This window comes from Calonectris borealis, chromosome 3, assembly GCF_964195595.1.
Source record: "Calonectris borealis chromosome 3, bCalBor7.hap1.2, whole genome shotgun sequence".
NCBI lineage: Eukaryota > Metazoa > Chordata > Aves > Procellariiformes > Procellariidae > Calonectris > Calonectris borealis.
The window spans coordinates 25,349,016-25,363,201 of NC_134314.1; the positions used below are offsets into that span (position 1 = coordinate 25,349,016).

General features: G+C 38.1%; 1 protein-coding gene across 1 annotated transcript in view; it reads right to left on the reverse strand.

Moving 5' to 3' along the window:
• The window catches only part of CSMD1 (CUB and Sushi multiple domains 1), a 1,311,413-nt gene that overhangs the window by 696,302 nt on the left and 600,925 nt on the right, over positions 1-14,186 (reverse strand). The window contains exon 5 of the mRNA XM_075145187.1: positions 4,391-4,598. Within this exon, the coding sequence (XP_075001288.1) occupies positions 4,391-4,598 (208 nt within the window). The remainder of the gene's footprint in view (positions 1-4,390; positions 4,599-14,186) is intronic.

The window sequence follows — 14,186 nt, forward strand, 5'->3', positions numbered from 1 at the left end:
TAGCTTTTACAGTGCTCGTATATCTGTCTTTCTACGCTCTTCACTAGGATAATATTTGGTTTATTTTACAGCACATATTCCTTTAAGTGAAAAAACAATCATAATTACCAGACTGTGCCAATGGAATATGTGTCTTCTAACACAGAATTACTGTATAAAGCTGTTGACATGATACCAGATACAATAAAAGGGAACAATTAAAAAAAAAAAGTCACATTTTAAGATGATACACCTCTAGACCATTAGTTTTAAGTATGGAACAACTTCACATTTAAACACACAGCTGATTTTAGCAGATTACAGCATGCACTACATTTAGCATGGCTCTAATGTCGCTATGGTAACTGTTCTGGGTTAAATATAGCTGAATGTGTAGCTTCATTCCAAATTATCCAATAATTCTTTAAACATTTCTTATAAAACTTCCCATAGCTTCTTCAAATTTTTATCAGTGATCCTCTACTGATCCTGTACTGGTATCACTGAAACCAGTAGTCTTTAATACCTTCATCAATGACATAGACAGTGGGATCGAGTGCACCCCCAGCAAGATTGCAGACAACGCCAAGCTGAGTGGTGTGGTCAACACGCCTGAGGGACGGGATGCCATCCAGAGGGACCTGGACAAGCTCGAGAAGTGGGCCCGTATGAACCTCTTGAGGTTCAACAAGGCCAAGTGCAAAGTCCTGCACCTGAGTCGGGGCAACATACCAATATACTGATACCTGGGTCAGTATCAGTACAGGCTGGGGGATGAAGGGATTGAGAGCAGCCCTGCCGAGAAGGACCTGGGGGTACTGGTGGACGAAAAGCTGGACATGAGCCAGCAATGTGCGCTCACAGCCCAGAAGGCCAACTATCTCCTGAGCTGCATCAAAAGAAGCGTGGCCAGCAGGTCGAGGGAGGGGATTCTGCCCCTCTACTCTGCTCTGGTAGAGTGACCCCACTGGAGTCCTGCATCCAGCTCTGGGGCCCTCAGCACAAGAAAGACATGGACCTGTTGGATTGGGTCCAGAGGAGGGCCACAAAAATGATCAGGGGGATGGAACGCCTCTCCTATGAGGAATGGCTGAGACAATTGGTGTTGTTCAGCCTGGAGAAGAGAAGGCTTCGGGGAGACCTTATTGCAGCCTTTCAGTACTTAAAGGGGGCTTATAAGAAAGATGGCGGCAAACTTTTTAGCAGAGCCCGTTGCGACAGGACAAGGGGGAATGGTTTTAAACTAAAAGAGGGTAGATTTAGACTAGATATAAGGAAGAAATTTTTTACAATGAGGGTGGTGAGGCAGTGGAACAGGTTGCCCAGAGAGGTGGTAGATGCCTCATCCCTGGAAACGTTCAAGGTCAGGTTGGATAGGGCTCTGAGCAACCTGATCTAGTTGAAGATGTCCCTGCTCATTGCAGGGGGGTTGGACTAGATGACCTTTAAAGGTCCCTTCCAACCCAACTATTCCATGATTCTATGATTCTATGATTCTAGGAACATATAATAAATCCTTAGCTTTTAGTGATCAGAGTTTAGCATTATAAAAAAAAAAAATCTCCAACCCAAAAAACAAATAGCAGGGAAAATGAGAAAAATGTTTAGATTAAATTCTAGGAGAAATAAGATTCTTATGATATCTCTGATTTCCAATGTAACGCTGGTCAATACCATATGGGATCAATGCAATATCATAGAATCATAGAATCATAGAATCATAGAATCATACAGGTTGGAAAAGACCTCTAAGATCATCGTGTCCAACCGTCAACCCAACACACCATGCCCACTACACCATGTCCCTAAGGGCCTCATCTACACGTCTTTTAAATACCTCCAGGGATGGTGACTCCACCACTTCCCTGGGCAGCCTGTTCCAAGGCCTGACCACTCTTTCAGTAAAGAAATTTCTCCTAATGTTCAATCTAAACCTCCCTTGGTGCAACTTGAGGCCATTTCCTCTTGTCCTATCGCTAGTTACTTGGCAGAAGAGACCAACACCCACCTCGCTACAACCTCCTTTCAGGTAGTTGTAGAGCGCAATGAGGTCTCCCCTCAGCCTCCTCTTCTCCAGGCTAAACAACCCCAGTTCCCTCAGCCGATCCTCATAAGGCTTGTGCTCCAGGCCCTTCACCAGCTTCGTTGCCCTCCTCTGGACGCGCTCCAGCACCTCCATGTCCTTCTTGGAGTGAGGGGCCCAAAACTGAACACAGGATTCGAGGTGCGGCCTCACCAGTGCCGAGTACAGGGGCACGATCACCTCCCTACTCCTGCTGGCCACACTATTCCTGATACAGGCCAGGATGCCGTTGGCCTTCTTGGCCACCTGGGCACACTGCCGGCTCATGTTCAGCCGGCTGTCAATCAGCACCCCCAGGTCCTTTTCCTCTGGGCAGCTTTCCAGCCACTCTTCCCCAAGCCTGTAGCGTTGCATGGGGTTGTTGTGGCCCAAGTGCAGGACGCGGCACTTGGCCTTGTTGAACCTCATACAGTTGGCCTCGGCCCATCGATCCAGCCTGTCCAGGTCCCTCTGCAGAGCCTTCCTACCCTCCAGCAGATCAACACTCCCGCCCAACTTGGTGTCGTCTGCAAACTTACTGAGGGAGCACTCGATCCCCTCGTCCAGATCATTGATAAAGATATTGAACAAGACCGGCCCCAGTACTGAGCCCTGGGGAAAACCGCTCGTGACCGGCCGCCAACTGGATTTAACTCCGTTGACCACAACTCTCTGGGCTCGGCCGTCCAGCCAGTTTTTTACCCAGCGAAGAGTGTACCTGTCTAAGCCGTGAGCCGCCAGCTTCTCTAGGAGAATGCTGTGGGAGACAGTGTCAAAGGCCTTACTGAAGTCCAGGTAGACCACATCCACAGCCTTTCCCTCATCCACGAGGCGGGTCACCTGGTCATAGAAGGAGATCAGGTTGGTCAAGCAGGACCTGCCTTCCATGAACCCGTGCTGGCTGGGCCTGATCCCCAATATATGTTTCCATTGCTTTCTGCTCATATTCTTCTACATCATCTATTATCAGAAATCTTCTGGGGAACCGGTATGTATATGTGACTGTCTCTAAATGTAAAGTTATTCCTATATTTGCATGTTCAAGTTCAGTAACAGGTTAATTTCTTGTAACAAAGTTGCAAATATGTTGTTAGGTGTCTACTAGAGCCTCATACACAAAATTGACAGATTTTTATGTTCTACAGCAAGACTCCATTAGCTCTTTCCCTTCAAGATTTCAGCTTCTGGTCCTCAGAAGCCCTAATAAGAAAACATTGGCATTGATAACTGTTGTGTATGTCTGTGCATGAGACAGAGGTACTCACATATTGTACTTCAGACAGTCAGACATGAGCTCTTAATTTGATATAAAGCTGCTTCACTGACTGCCGTTACACAACTTTTGGTCGTGTGGAAATATTAGAGAGTAATCTTGTAATATAGATCTAGAATAATCTTCAAAACGAAGTTTTTACATATTTGCCAAGCATGGTTGCCACGCATTTTTATTTGATAGAGTTTTTCAACAGATCAGGTGCTACCTAGAACTTCACAATTATTAATATATTGCACTGCCTAGCCTGTCATGATATGAAAATAATAGAGAGATTGCTTCAGATCTCCAGAAAGGCATTCTGAAGACAATAACCATAAGTCATCTGTGAGTAGCAGATCTGTATTTTTTTCTAGGCTACATTTTATAGCAATGGTGCATACGTCAAGCACAAGACGTTCTCAGAGATGAAAAAAATTAAAGACCTGCAAATATAGCATGCAGAGAAATCATAGTACAAACTGTTCTGCAATTTAATCCATTCCCATAGACAGAACTATCATCTTTTACTTAGTACAGAGAATGTAGATTCAGTATTATAATTACTAAGCCCTAATATTGCTAAGCAAACAGTTTTAACATCAGCCAACATAAGATAATAATACCTGCATGTATGAGTACATGTAGTAACACTGAATTATAGCCTGTTTAGAATAAGATGGCATCTATTTGCTCTCTATATATTCCTATTTTACTGTAAGGCTGAATTTTGCTTACTGCTTTCGTTCTTGGAGTACAATATCATGATAAACCATTCAAGACAACACCAGAAAATGTTCTCATACCAAGTTCAAATACGTAACATCAATAAATGCTCACTTCTAAGATACCTTACAAACATAACTCTCAAAGATGGAGGAAAATAAGAGGAAAGATCAAGATTTGGAAAGAAGCAGAAGCAAACTACTGTATTTTTTTTTCAATTCTGGAGTGTGAAAGGGTCCAAAGGAAAATGCATAACAAAACGGTCATTACTAACAGGCAGAAAATATCTTAAATATCCTCTAGTATCTTTTCAAAATACTCACCAAAAAAGAAAAATAGAAACTGAGATCTTTACAAGATCTCTGACTTACCATATTGACGGTGCTTCTGTTCCACTGATCTCTAAGAAGTCATATCCTTCCTCTAACTGGAAGTCAGTAAAGACCAAAGCAATGGTATCTCCTGGTTCAGCCAATATGGTCCAAGTGCAATCAGCATTATTTTCATACTCAGAAGGGAAGTGAGGACTTGAAATAGTTCCGCTTGTCCCACGTAGCGTCCCTCCACAAGCTCCTTCAGCTGATGAACAGAATATCAATTACTAGTTGAGCTGCACTTTAAACAAGTGAAGCATCGTCCTCGCTTCTGCTATAGCAAACCCAGCTCTTCCCTTCTGCACATAGAGTACCCACGAATATATGCACACAGAGAAACAAAATACTATCCAGGTGAATGGAATAGAATGTTTTCTGGCCTTTAAACTACAGAGATTTTTGGTTTGGGTTTTTTGACTTTTTTTCCTTGTTGGTGACACTTCAGTGCCAGGCCAAATAAGGATAAGGTTAGCAGAGACACCCAGTACGAGCTGATTTGGAAAACCTGTACATTGGCTCTGACCACAGAAGAAGCCTAAGAAAGAACTGGGCAGAGAATCACAAAAATGCGGTTAGTCCCTCTGTGAAATAAACTTAAAAATGTTCAACATTTCTTTTCTAAAGATCTCTCTCATTTCTTATAACTATAAAGAACTGCAGAAAAAAAATATTCTTATACATTTAAATGCTGTCCTAAACTAGGAAGCATCAATAAAATCATACTAGCCATTCTCAAGTTTTTTGTTCTGAATCAGGTTGTTTACAGATGGCAAATAAATTCAGAGGTTTTGTTGCCAGATGGACCTTCCAAGGTTCACACATCATCAGTTAATAACAGACATTTTTTAATGGTTATTAACGAAATTTAAAAAAATATAGAGCATAGGAGTTTCCTGCTAAGCCTGGAATGTTGTTTAATATGTTGCCAAAGAATTTAGCAGACTAAGATTTCATTGAAATCTTTAAATATATGCTTATTATTATTAGTATCGGGTATTAAAACATATAATTAAAAAAACCGAACAAAACATGTCATCCATACAATTCATTGACATAAAAAATTAAAAATTCATCAAGTGGCTTTTGGTGTGTTATGATGTGGCTATGAAAGCTACAGCAATAGTAATGAAAAATATTTCTGCATAGGTGAATGATCAGAAGAGAAGCATTTCATTTTTATCTGTTTTATCATCTTTACTTACTGCTATTATCATTAGGTATTATTTGCATACTATAAGTGTGTGTGGAGATTTAAAAACAAATAGCTTGGCAAGACGCATGACACAAGGAACTTACAGTCTAATTAGGATAATAACTGAATAGCTAATTAAGATAACAGAGAGGGGTAGGAGTAGAGCTGCTCTTCTCAATCACAGTTGAAAGCCTGTCAGTGAAAGTGAGTTTTAAAGGAAGATTTGAAGGAAAAAGGATTCATTTTAATCAAAGGAAGAGGAATACTGTGGCTGGACATTAAAAAAAGGAGATTATTAAAAGAGGATAAATAGCTAATAAGGGACAGAAATAAAAGGAAGAATTGGGAGAAAGGCAAAACCAGAATAATTTCTTTTATATTTAAATATTGTATGGACCATTAATTTGACTAAAAAGAGTAGAGAAAGCTGCTGAAGAGATTCAAACAGGTAGTTATCTTGACTCTTCTATATGCAAAGTAAATTTTGACATTAAAAAATGTAACATAACCTTGGCTACCAAAGCCTTATTGAGTTTCATGATTTCTTGGCACACAAATTTCTCAGAGGAGGGCAGGTCTTTTTGATAAATTTCATATCTTACTTTCTGGACCCTGATATTTATGTGTTGTTCTTTTTTAAAAGAAGGAGATTTAGGGAATAGATCTACATTCCTAAAAGATTTATTTTTCTTGGTGAAATCAGGCCATTTTTGTGATTCCTCCAGGTCAATTCCTGGCTTTTTATACATTGCATATTGAAAGGGCCATTGTGCCTCTGAGGGATGAAAGGGGAAAGGAAGTAAAAATTAAAGAACTCATGGATAAAGCTGAGGATCAGAGTCAAAATTCCTGGTGCATAATACATGCAAAGATTACAATAATTTTAAAACTATTGTAAAGCTATAATAAATCAGAAAGGAGAATCAAGGTTTGTTATTCAATAACATCTAGAATGTCCCTTTTTTCCTTTTTTTTTTTTAACTATATAGCTTTTAAGCACTTCACTTCAGATCATCATCTAACCCAGCAAAGAAAAACAAATTAACTTGAAATGTCCTGTGCCAATAGTTCAGTACAGAAACTAATATTGAGTTATTGATTTCTACTGCAGTCATCATCAGTATCAGAGTTTGAATGAACCATCAAGAATGAAAAGCTGATGATTTCCACCCCCTCTTTTTTTCAGGCTTTCTACTTGTTCGTATTTGGCCATAACAGTGTGGGATTTTTTTTTTTTTAAAGAATCAAAATGTAAGAGTGTAAGTTCCAGTTAATAACACATATAGGTTCTACCTGTATTCTGGAAAGCCAGCAAGCAGGCTTTTTACATCCAGAGGAACCAGCAAGATGTGCAAAATCCTGTCAGCCATAACTCTTTGGTACTAGCCGCTTGTGTTAAATTTTGTTATGACAACATTCTCAATGACACCATCTCCCTCTGTGTTTATACTGACATTAAGTAACATGCTAGTTATAATTACAATGCTACCCAGTGTTTCTGCTGCAGAGCCCTTGAATAAGCTTTGAGCTCTAAAGCTCTGAATTTTACAGCTGACAAGGAAGGCTTACGTAGTTGATTATTTCTGGCAATGACATGCAAAAATCTAAATTTATATGCTGTGCATTACCAATGAAAGCCAAAGGAACTCAGGCTACTACAGATATCTGTCCAGAGGGGTGCATACCTTTTTAATCTATTCATAACACCATTTCTAAGAGGTTTGCAAGAAATCAAGTTAGTTCAGAAATGGAAAGGGAACATCAGTCAGGTAAGACCATGGAAACTAACTGGACCAGAGAGTCAGTATTTTCTCTCTGACAGATGTGGATATGTTAGGGAAAGACGGCGGCAAAAGCAGCTGCACAGAATGATCTTTCCTCTGACATATTTCCCATGTTCCAGGAGCCTGTGGTTTAGGGACTTCCTTCATCATAGGTGGCACCCAGGCTAAGGCAAACAGACTGTTGAATGCTCAAACATAATAAATTGCCTAAGAGTGAGCACAGGTAGGCAGGATGGTGTCCACACAGCTCAGAGGGTAGGAGACATAAACTGTCCGGACATACGTTGTGTTTCACCAGCTGGCCCCAGAGCTAGTTGGCCTCCTTGGACTCATCGTCCTTCTTGGCCATGGCCTTCTCTACGTTATGCTTTTGAGAGCTAGAACAGTGCTCAGGAATCTTAATGCATCATTGTGCTTGGAGTAATTTGATACCAGATAGTGCCTCAGACTTCATGAATTCAAACTCTAAGTGATTAACAAATTGCATTTTAAAATGTGCAAGTAATTAATTCCAAACACTCATGGTTATTTTCAAGTTGTAAGCAACTGCACAACGTGCTGTTTGTATCAGCATAAATGACTACTTGAAGTATAAAGCTACAAACATTTGGATCTCTCAGTAGTCAGGAATTAAGTGCTCTGAATTTAGAGAATATGCATCTTATATATAAGTACACATGCAAACACATATTGCTGGCACCACTTGACAAAAAACATATACTGTATAGATGTGCAGCTTAGATAAAACAGATAAATGTATCCATCAAGTTAATGTATGTAAAAATCAAAAGAATCTCTGAGGAACCATGGCAGTCAATGAAAAATCTTACATTTTTCTTCAAACTAGAAAGAGTCATTTCACCAAAAATAACAATCTGAAAATTTTGGTAAGCTCTGTTTTGCATAAATGATATCTTGCTACAAGTGAGATGCAAGACCTGCTAAGCAGATATCCAAGGATGGGGTAAGAACAGAAACAGTACTGTAGAAAACTTCCTTATTTAAATTGGTTTAGATATCTTTTGAACATTCAATCATTTTTATTGGATTTTCCTCTCCTTCCTACACAAATGCTTTCCAGAGTGCAAGTTCTGTATTCTATATGCCTTTTTTATATAAAAACTAACAAAATGTTTATGCAAGTGAAAAATATTTATTGCATAATAACAAAAAATTAAACATTTAAAACCCATCTAACCTTTCAAAATTAATTTAGAATCTGAATTTAAATTATCAGAATTGGCTATTCAACTTTAGTTTACACTGAAAGGTCCTCATTTGAAAGATCATTTTACTACGTTACTATTGTAACGTAACTGATAAAAAAATAGCCGTAACTTAAAGTACAAAATTCATAGTAATAAATAAAAGTTTTTTCTTGTTATGCCATTCATAGTCATTTCCTTACCTCTTTATCACTAGTAATAGAATAGATGCAATTAAAAACTTCAGTGATATTTTATAAATCGTCATCAAATGACATATTGTCATATTTTGTAAGTCTTATCACTTAAAGAAAACTGCAGCTTTAGAGGGTTGTAAATAAACCATAGGCATACATTATTTAGCATGCCTTATTAAAAATATCACTGAAACAGTGCTTTATTTATTGAGGTTGGAGAGCAACCCAGCGGAGAGACATCTGGGTTGATGGCAAGTTGAATGAGTCAACAGTGTGCCCTGGCAGCCAAAAAGGCCAACCGTGTCCTGGGCTGCATCAAGCACAGCATAGCTAGCCTGTCGAGGGAGGTGGCTGCCCCACTCGACACTGCACTGGTGCGGCCCCCCCTCGACCACTGTGTGCAGTTTTGGGCGCCTCAATATAAGGAGGACATCAAACTGTTGGGCATGAGGAAATGGAATAAAACTGCATTAGGGGAAGTTCAGATTGAACATTAGGAAAAGGTTCTTCACTGAGAGGGTGGTCGGTCACTGGAACAGGCTCCCCGGGGAAGTGGTCATGGCACCAAGCCTGTTCAAGGAGCATCTGTATGATGTTCTTCGTCATATGATTTAGTTTTAGATATCCTGCGAGGAGCAGGGAGTTGGACTTGATGATCCTTATGGGTCCCTTCCAACTAGAAATATTCTATGATTCTAAGATTTATTAAATTCTTTATTAAATGGCATTTTCCTGTAGTTTGTTTGTGAAAAAGTAGATAATTGTACCTCGTTTAATAAAACTCTTCAGTACAGAAAACACATCTATGAGATAATCATGAATGACTACTTTCACAGATATATGCTTTGGATATTTTGGAAATGGTTAATATGAGGAGTTAGTTAAATGACTTTTTGAAATAAGACTTTAAAATTACCATTTCAAAATGTCTTACTGATAAAAACCTAAAAACAAGCCATAGTATATGAATACCAAGTTTAAAAATAAATTTTAGTATGTCAATGCCAACTGTCAAGCTGCTAAACTGCCAGGTTCATAAAGACCAAAACCATCGCTAAGTGTTACAATGGTGTAGCATTACACATTCATCAGACAACTCATTGATCTAATCTAGTTCCAACTGGCAGCCAGCTCTTTAACCATCAAAATATTCACCTCTACTTGCTAATCTCCTTTAATATTTTAGTTTTTTAAAGACTTTATTTTGGAAGCCAACACCTGTGCTTCTTTTCTGTGTTTTAAAAAACAGAAACTTGTCAGAAGGTGGGTTGTTTTTTCTCCTATCATCACTTGAATCCAGATGTACCGCATCCCAGATAAATGCTCTAATCAGTTTGCCTCCCTTTCTCAATTTCTTCTCTTGCTGTTGATCAACTTCACATAAATTAAATACTCATTAGACCATGCATCTAAGATGAATTTTCTTTCTCTCTCCAGGGTTTTCAAAGGACACTTAAAAATAATTTGGATTGCTCTCTAAGTAGAATGGGATTTATTTTGTTAAAATTTCAGGAATTATTGTGGTTTAGGAAAATAGTGCCTCTTTTGCGTATATTAAAAGTCAGATTTCTCACTTCAAGTTAATAGTATGTACAAAATAGAAACGCAGAAATTTTTGCAATTTGTTTAGACACCTGTGGGCACCCATTGGAGCTGTAGCACTACTTTGAACCTTTTAGCTTCCACATTTCAGTGAGCGCAATGTAAGCAGACCACAAGGAGATTGTCTCGTAGTTATTGGCTCTGACAATACTGGACTCAGTGGGGTAGTCCTGTACTTCCTGGTGCTTGAGATTGGTCCTTTTTTTCTTTGTAAACTTTGTGCTTAATGTAGTAGCCTTTTACAATTCTTATTTATTCTATCATATCAGTTTGTTATATTACAAAGACCTATTCCCCCTCCATCCACTCTGGAGAGGAAATCTGATCTATTAGTCAATAAAGTTATAAATTTCAAATAAGACAGAAATAGTGATGGACAAACTATTTGCTAACCTGGCAGAAAAATTCAGTTATTAACTGATAGCACGTGCTTGAGCAAACTTAAAATCAAAACCCCAACTCTGCTCCCTTTTTCATGTAAAAGCTTAGTCTTAGGAGAGAGGATAGCTAGATTAAGAAGTTCAAAAATTAAACAACAGTCTGTAATCTCATACTCTCTCACCCACAGAAATAAAAGATCAGTCTTCTGGATATCTTCTAAAGACTTTCTTCTTTTTCAGTTAAGTATCCTAAGCTGTTTTCCACTGATATGATAATCCTTCACTTGAGAATATATTTTTATTTTAATGCTGATAATGTTCCCTTAAAATAAAAGTCTACAACAAATTAACAGTAAAGCCCTGATTTTGAAGCAAAAAGAGAAAAGGCTGAATTCTTTGAGGGCAAATTAATGACTGTTGCAGATTTCACATATACTTTTTTTAATAATTAGGAAAGTTAATCCAGTTATTCCCAGAAGTCTACGTGCAGTTATGAAATCCTTCATCTTTTTACAACTGTCCCTGCAGTTTGTTTTTCATTTTTAGTAAATCATTGTATCTTCCTCTGATGTTAACTTTGCTCGTGTTCCTAATGGTCAGACTGAAGTCCTGTTTTTCATTCTTTGACTTTACTATATCATTCTGGGTACCTTCATTATGTTTTCATTGTACTGCTCATCTCAATTTTCACTTCTTGTTCCTGTCTTCCAGGCACCTTATTGCACAGATGCAGCTTTGACCTGGCATCTTTTCGGTTTTTTAACGGGTCCCTCCATATCTACTGATACATGTTAGCGTAAGAATATATAAACATAAATATATGTATGTGTAAATATATATATACTTACACACAGATGCACGCACACACATATATAAGAAAGAATACTTGTACCTGTGTCCATATCTCCATTGGGTGTGATCTAGTCAGTCCTGCACTACTGTGTAAGAAATTATGCAGTATATCCTACCTGCTTCTCCTGAAACACTTCTCTAACTTCTTATTTGACCAGTCACAATGAGTTTCATTCAAATTTCATCTCAATGTAAATATTGCACCAATTCAGATTATTCTGAAAGTGAACAAAATTGCTCAGGCAGGAATCTGCCATGTCACTCTAAAAATTAGATTTGGGAAAATATTTTCATTTTATCATGTAATGCAACATCAATAAGCAGAATTGTTGGGAAATTCTCTTTTTCTTTCCCTTTTTTTTTTTCTAAATTTTTTTATAAACATGGATAAATGATGGGATCAGGATATCTTTTTCTCCTCCTTAAACTTATAAAATCATATTTGTCTGAACCTCAGAGGCTGAGAAGAAATTACATCAGAGAATTACTTGCTACCTCAGAAAGTATGGAAAACACCAAAAACGTCAATTTCTCTTTGCTAGATGTTTTAAAAATATCAGCTCTGAATCTCTGTATTTAGTTTATCTTACTCTATAGTGAATCATAAACTCTTCCTCCTTTCTCCCTTTATCTCTTCTAAGAATACCTTCCTGATTATATGTTCTTCACCGAAGTATTTCTCCAATAACATTTCTTAAATCCGGAATCTGATTACTTATTACTTTTGGACCTTTCTGACATATGATCTCTTTTACTGGTTTGTCTTCTTTATTTATTCTTTACTTTCCCTCCCTTGAGTGTCTTTTTAATGATAACGTATTACATGTTCTCCCCTCACAGCTATTTTCATTGTGAGAAAAAGCTTACCATTGTAATATCACTAATCCAATTTGTATTCCTAATGTTAGCTTCATAAAAATCCAGACTCATGCAACTATAATCAACTAGGGATTCTCAAAATTACTAAGAATTGAGAACTTAATTATACAAAGTTCATTTAGAAGTAGTCACATATCATAAATCAGCTATTAGTGGAGTTACTGCAGAGAATGAAATTAACTTTCAAAATGTTTCAGACTTGTACTGCACAGTATTTCAACCTCAAGATAAAGAAGGCAAATGTTTTGGGTGACACTATTATGGTAGCCAAGATTGAGACAACAAAGACCTTTTTAATTCTCAGGACAAAACCCAGAAGAACAGAATTTAGGTGGGCCATTGATTCTCCCTGTCAATTTTTGTAAGCCATCTATACAATTTTTTGCGGAAACTCATGGTAAACTTCTTGGTTAGCTTCTAATAGCAGGAAAGTCCATATGGAAAAACAGGACTAAGTTTTAATAATTGCCTCATCTTTTCAGAATTTGCCTTTGAATTTTTCTTTGGGGGCTGTTTTCTATTTTGGGATGACTGCTTTCTCTCTTTTTCAGTTTGGAAGTTGCTGTATTTTCAGACACCAAAAAAGCATAGTTTATTGAAAGAAAACAAAAAAAAAAGATAAAGCAAATGTCTTGACAGTCAAATTATCTACATTTTCTAAAAATGCCATTGACTGCACCTTTGATTTCTGTTCAGAGTTTGTTCTAAGCCATCAATGAATCTGCAGTACAGTTCAGCTCCACCACCCTCTGCATGGCCATACTTTAAAGAGAGAACCTCTGAAACTGAGTAGCAGCCGGAGAAACAAAACAGCAGATACAAGAGTCAATGCTGTCTACATCCTCCTGCAGTAATTCACTAGGAATTTTTCTGGCAGAAACAGCATTTGCACAGTTAGACAATGTATAAATTACTGGACACTAGCTTCTTAATGCTTCTGAAAATATTAAGCAACAAAATTGCAGAAAATAGTAATTTGCCAGCATCACCAAAGCTAGGGAAACATACCACAGAGAACAAGGTTATTATGATTTTTTATATAAAAATGATTTTTTATATAAACCAGGCTATATTTTTTATAAATTATGATTTTTTATATAAACCGGGCTAGAATGAGAAGAGGAAGCCAAGAGGGAGGTCATTGGTGCATATCTGCTACAGATCACCTGATCAAGAAGTGGTCAAAACCTTTAAACATCTAGAAGTTTCCCAACCATAGGCTCTGGTTCTCATGGGGGACTTTAACCATCCCAACATCTGTGTGGGTGGCAGCATAGCAGAGGGCAAGCAATCCACTAGATTTCTGAGTTTACTGGGAAGAACTTTTTTAATGCAGGCACTGGACAGGCCAACTAGGTGTAGGAACAAAGAACCATTCAAATAAGTGATATTCAACAGCAGCTGTGGTTACAATAACCATGAGCTGAAGATCCTGAGGGAAGTGAGGAAGGCAAGTAGTAGAATAAACTCCTTGGACTTCAGCACAGCAGATTTCAACTTATTTGTGAAGTGGTAGACAGGTTCTCAGGTAGACAGGTAGACAGGCTGATGTCTCGAACAGCTAAGGGGCCCTGGAGAGTTTGTTTGGCTTCAAGGGCAGCTTCCTCAAAGCTCAAGAATGATGCAGCTATTTATGTACATAAATAAGTAGGCATAGCAGGAGGCTGCTGGGGCTGAACAGGAAATTCCCGACTGAGGTGTT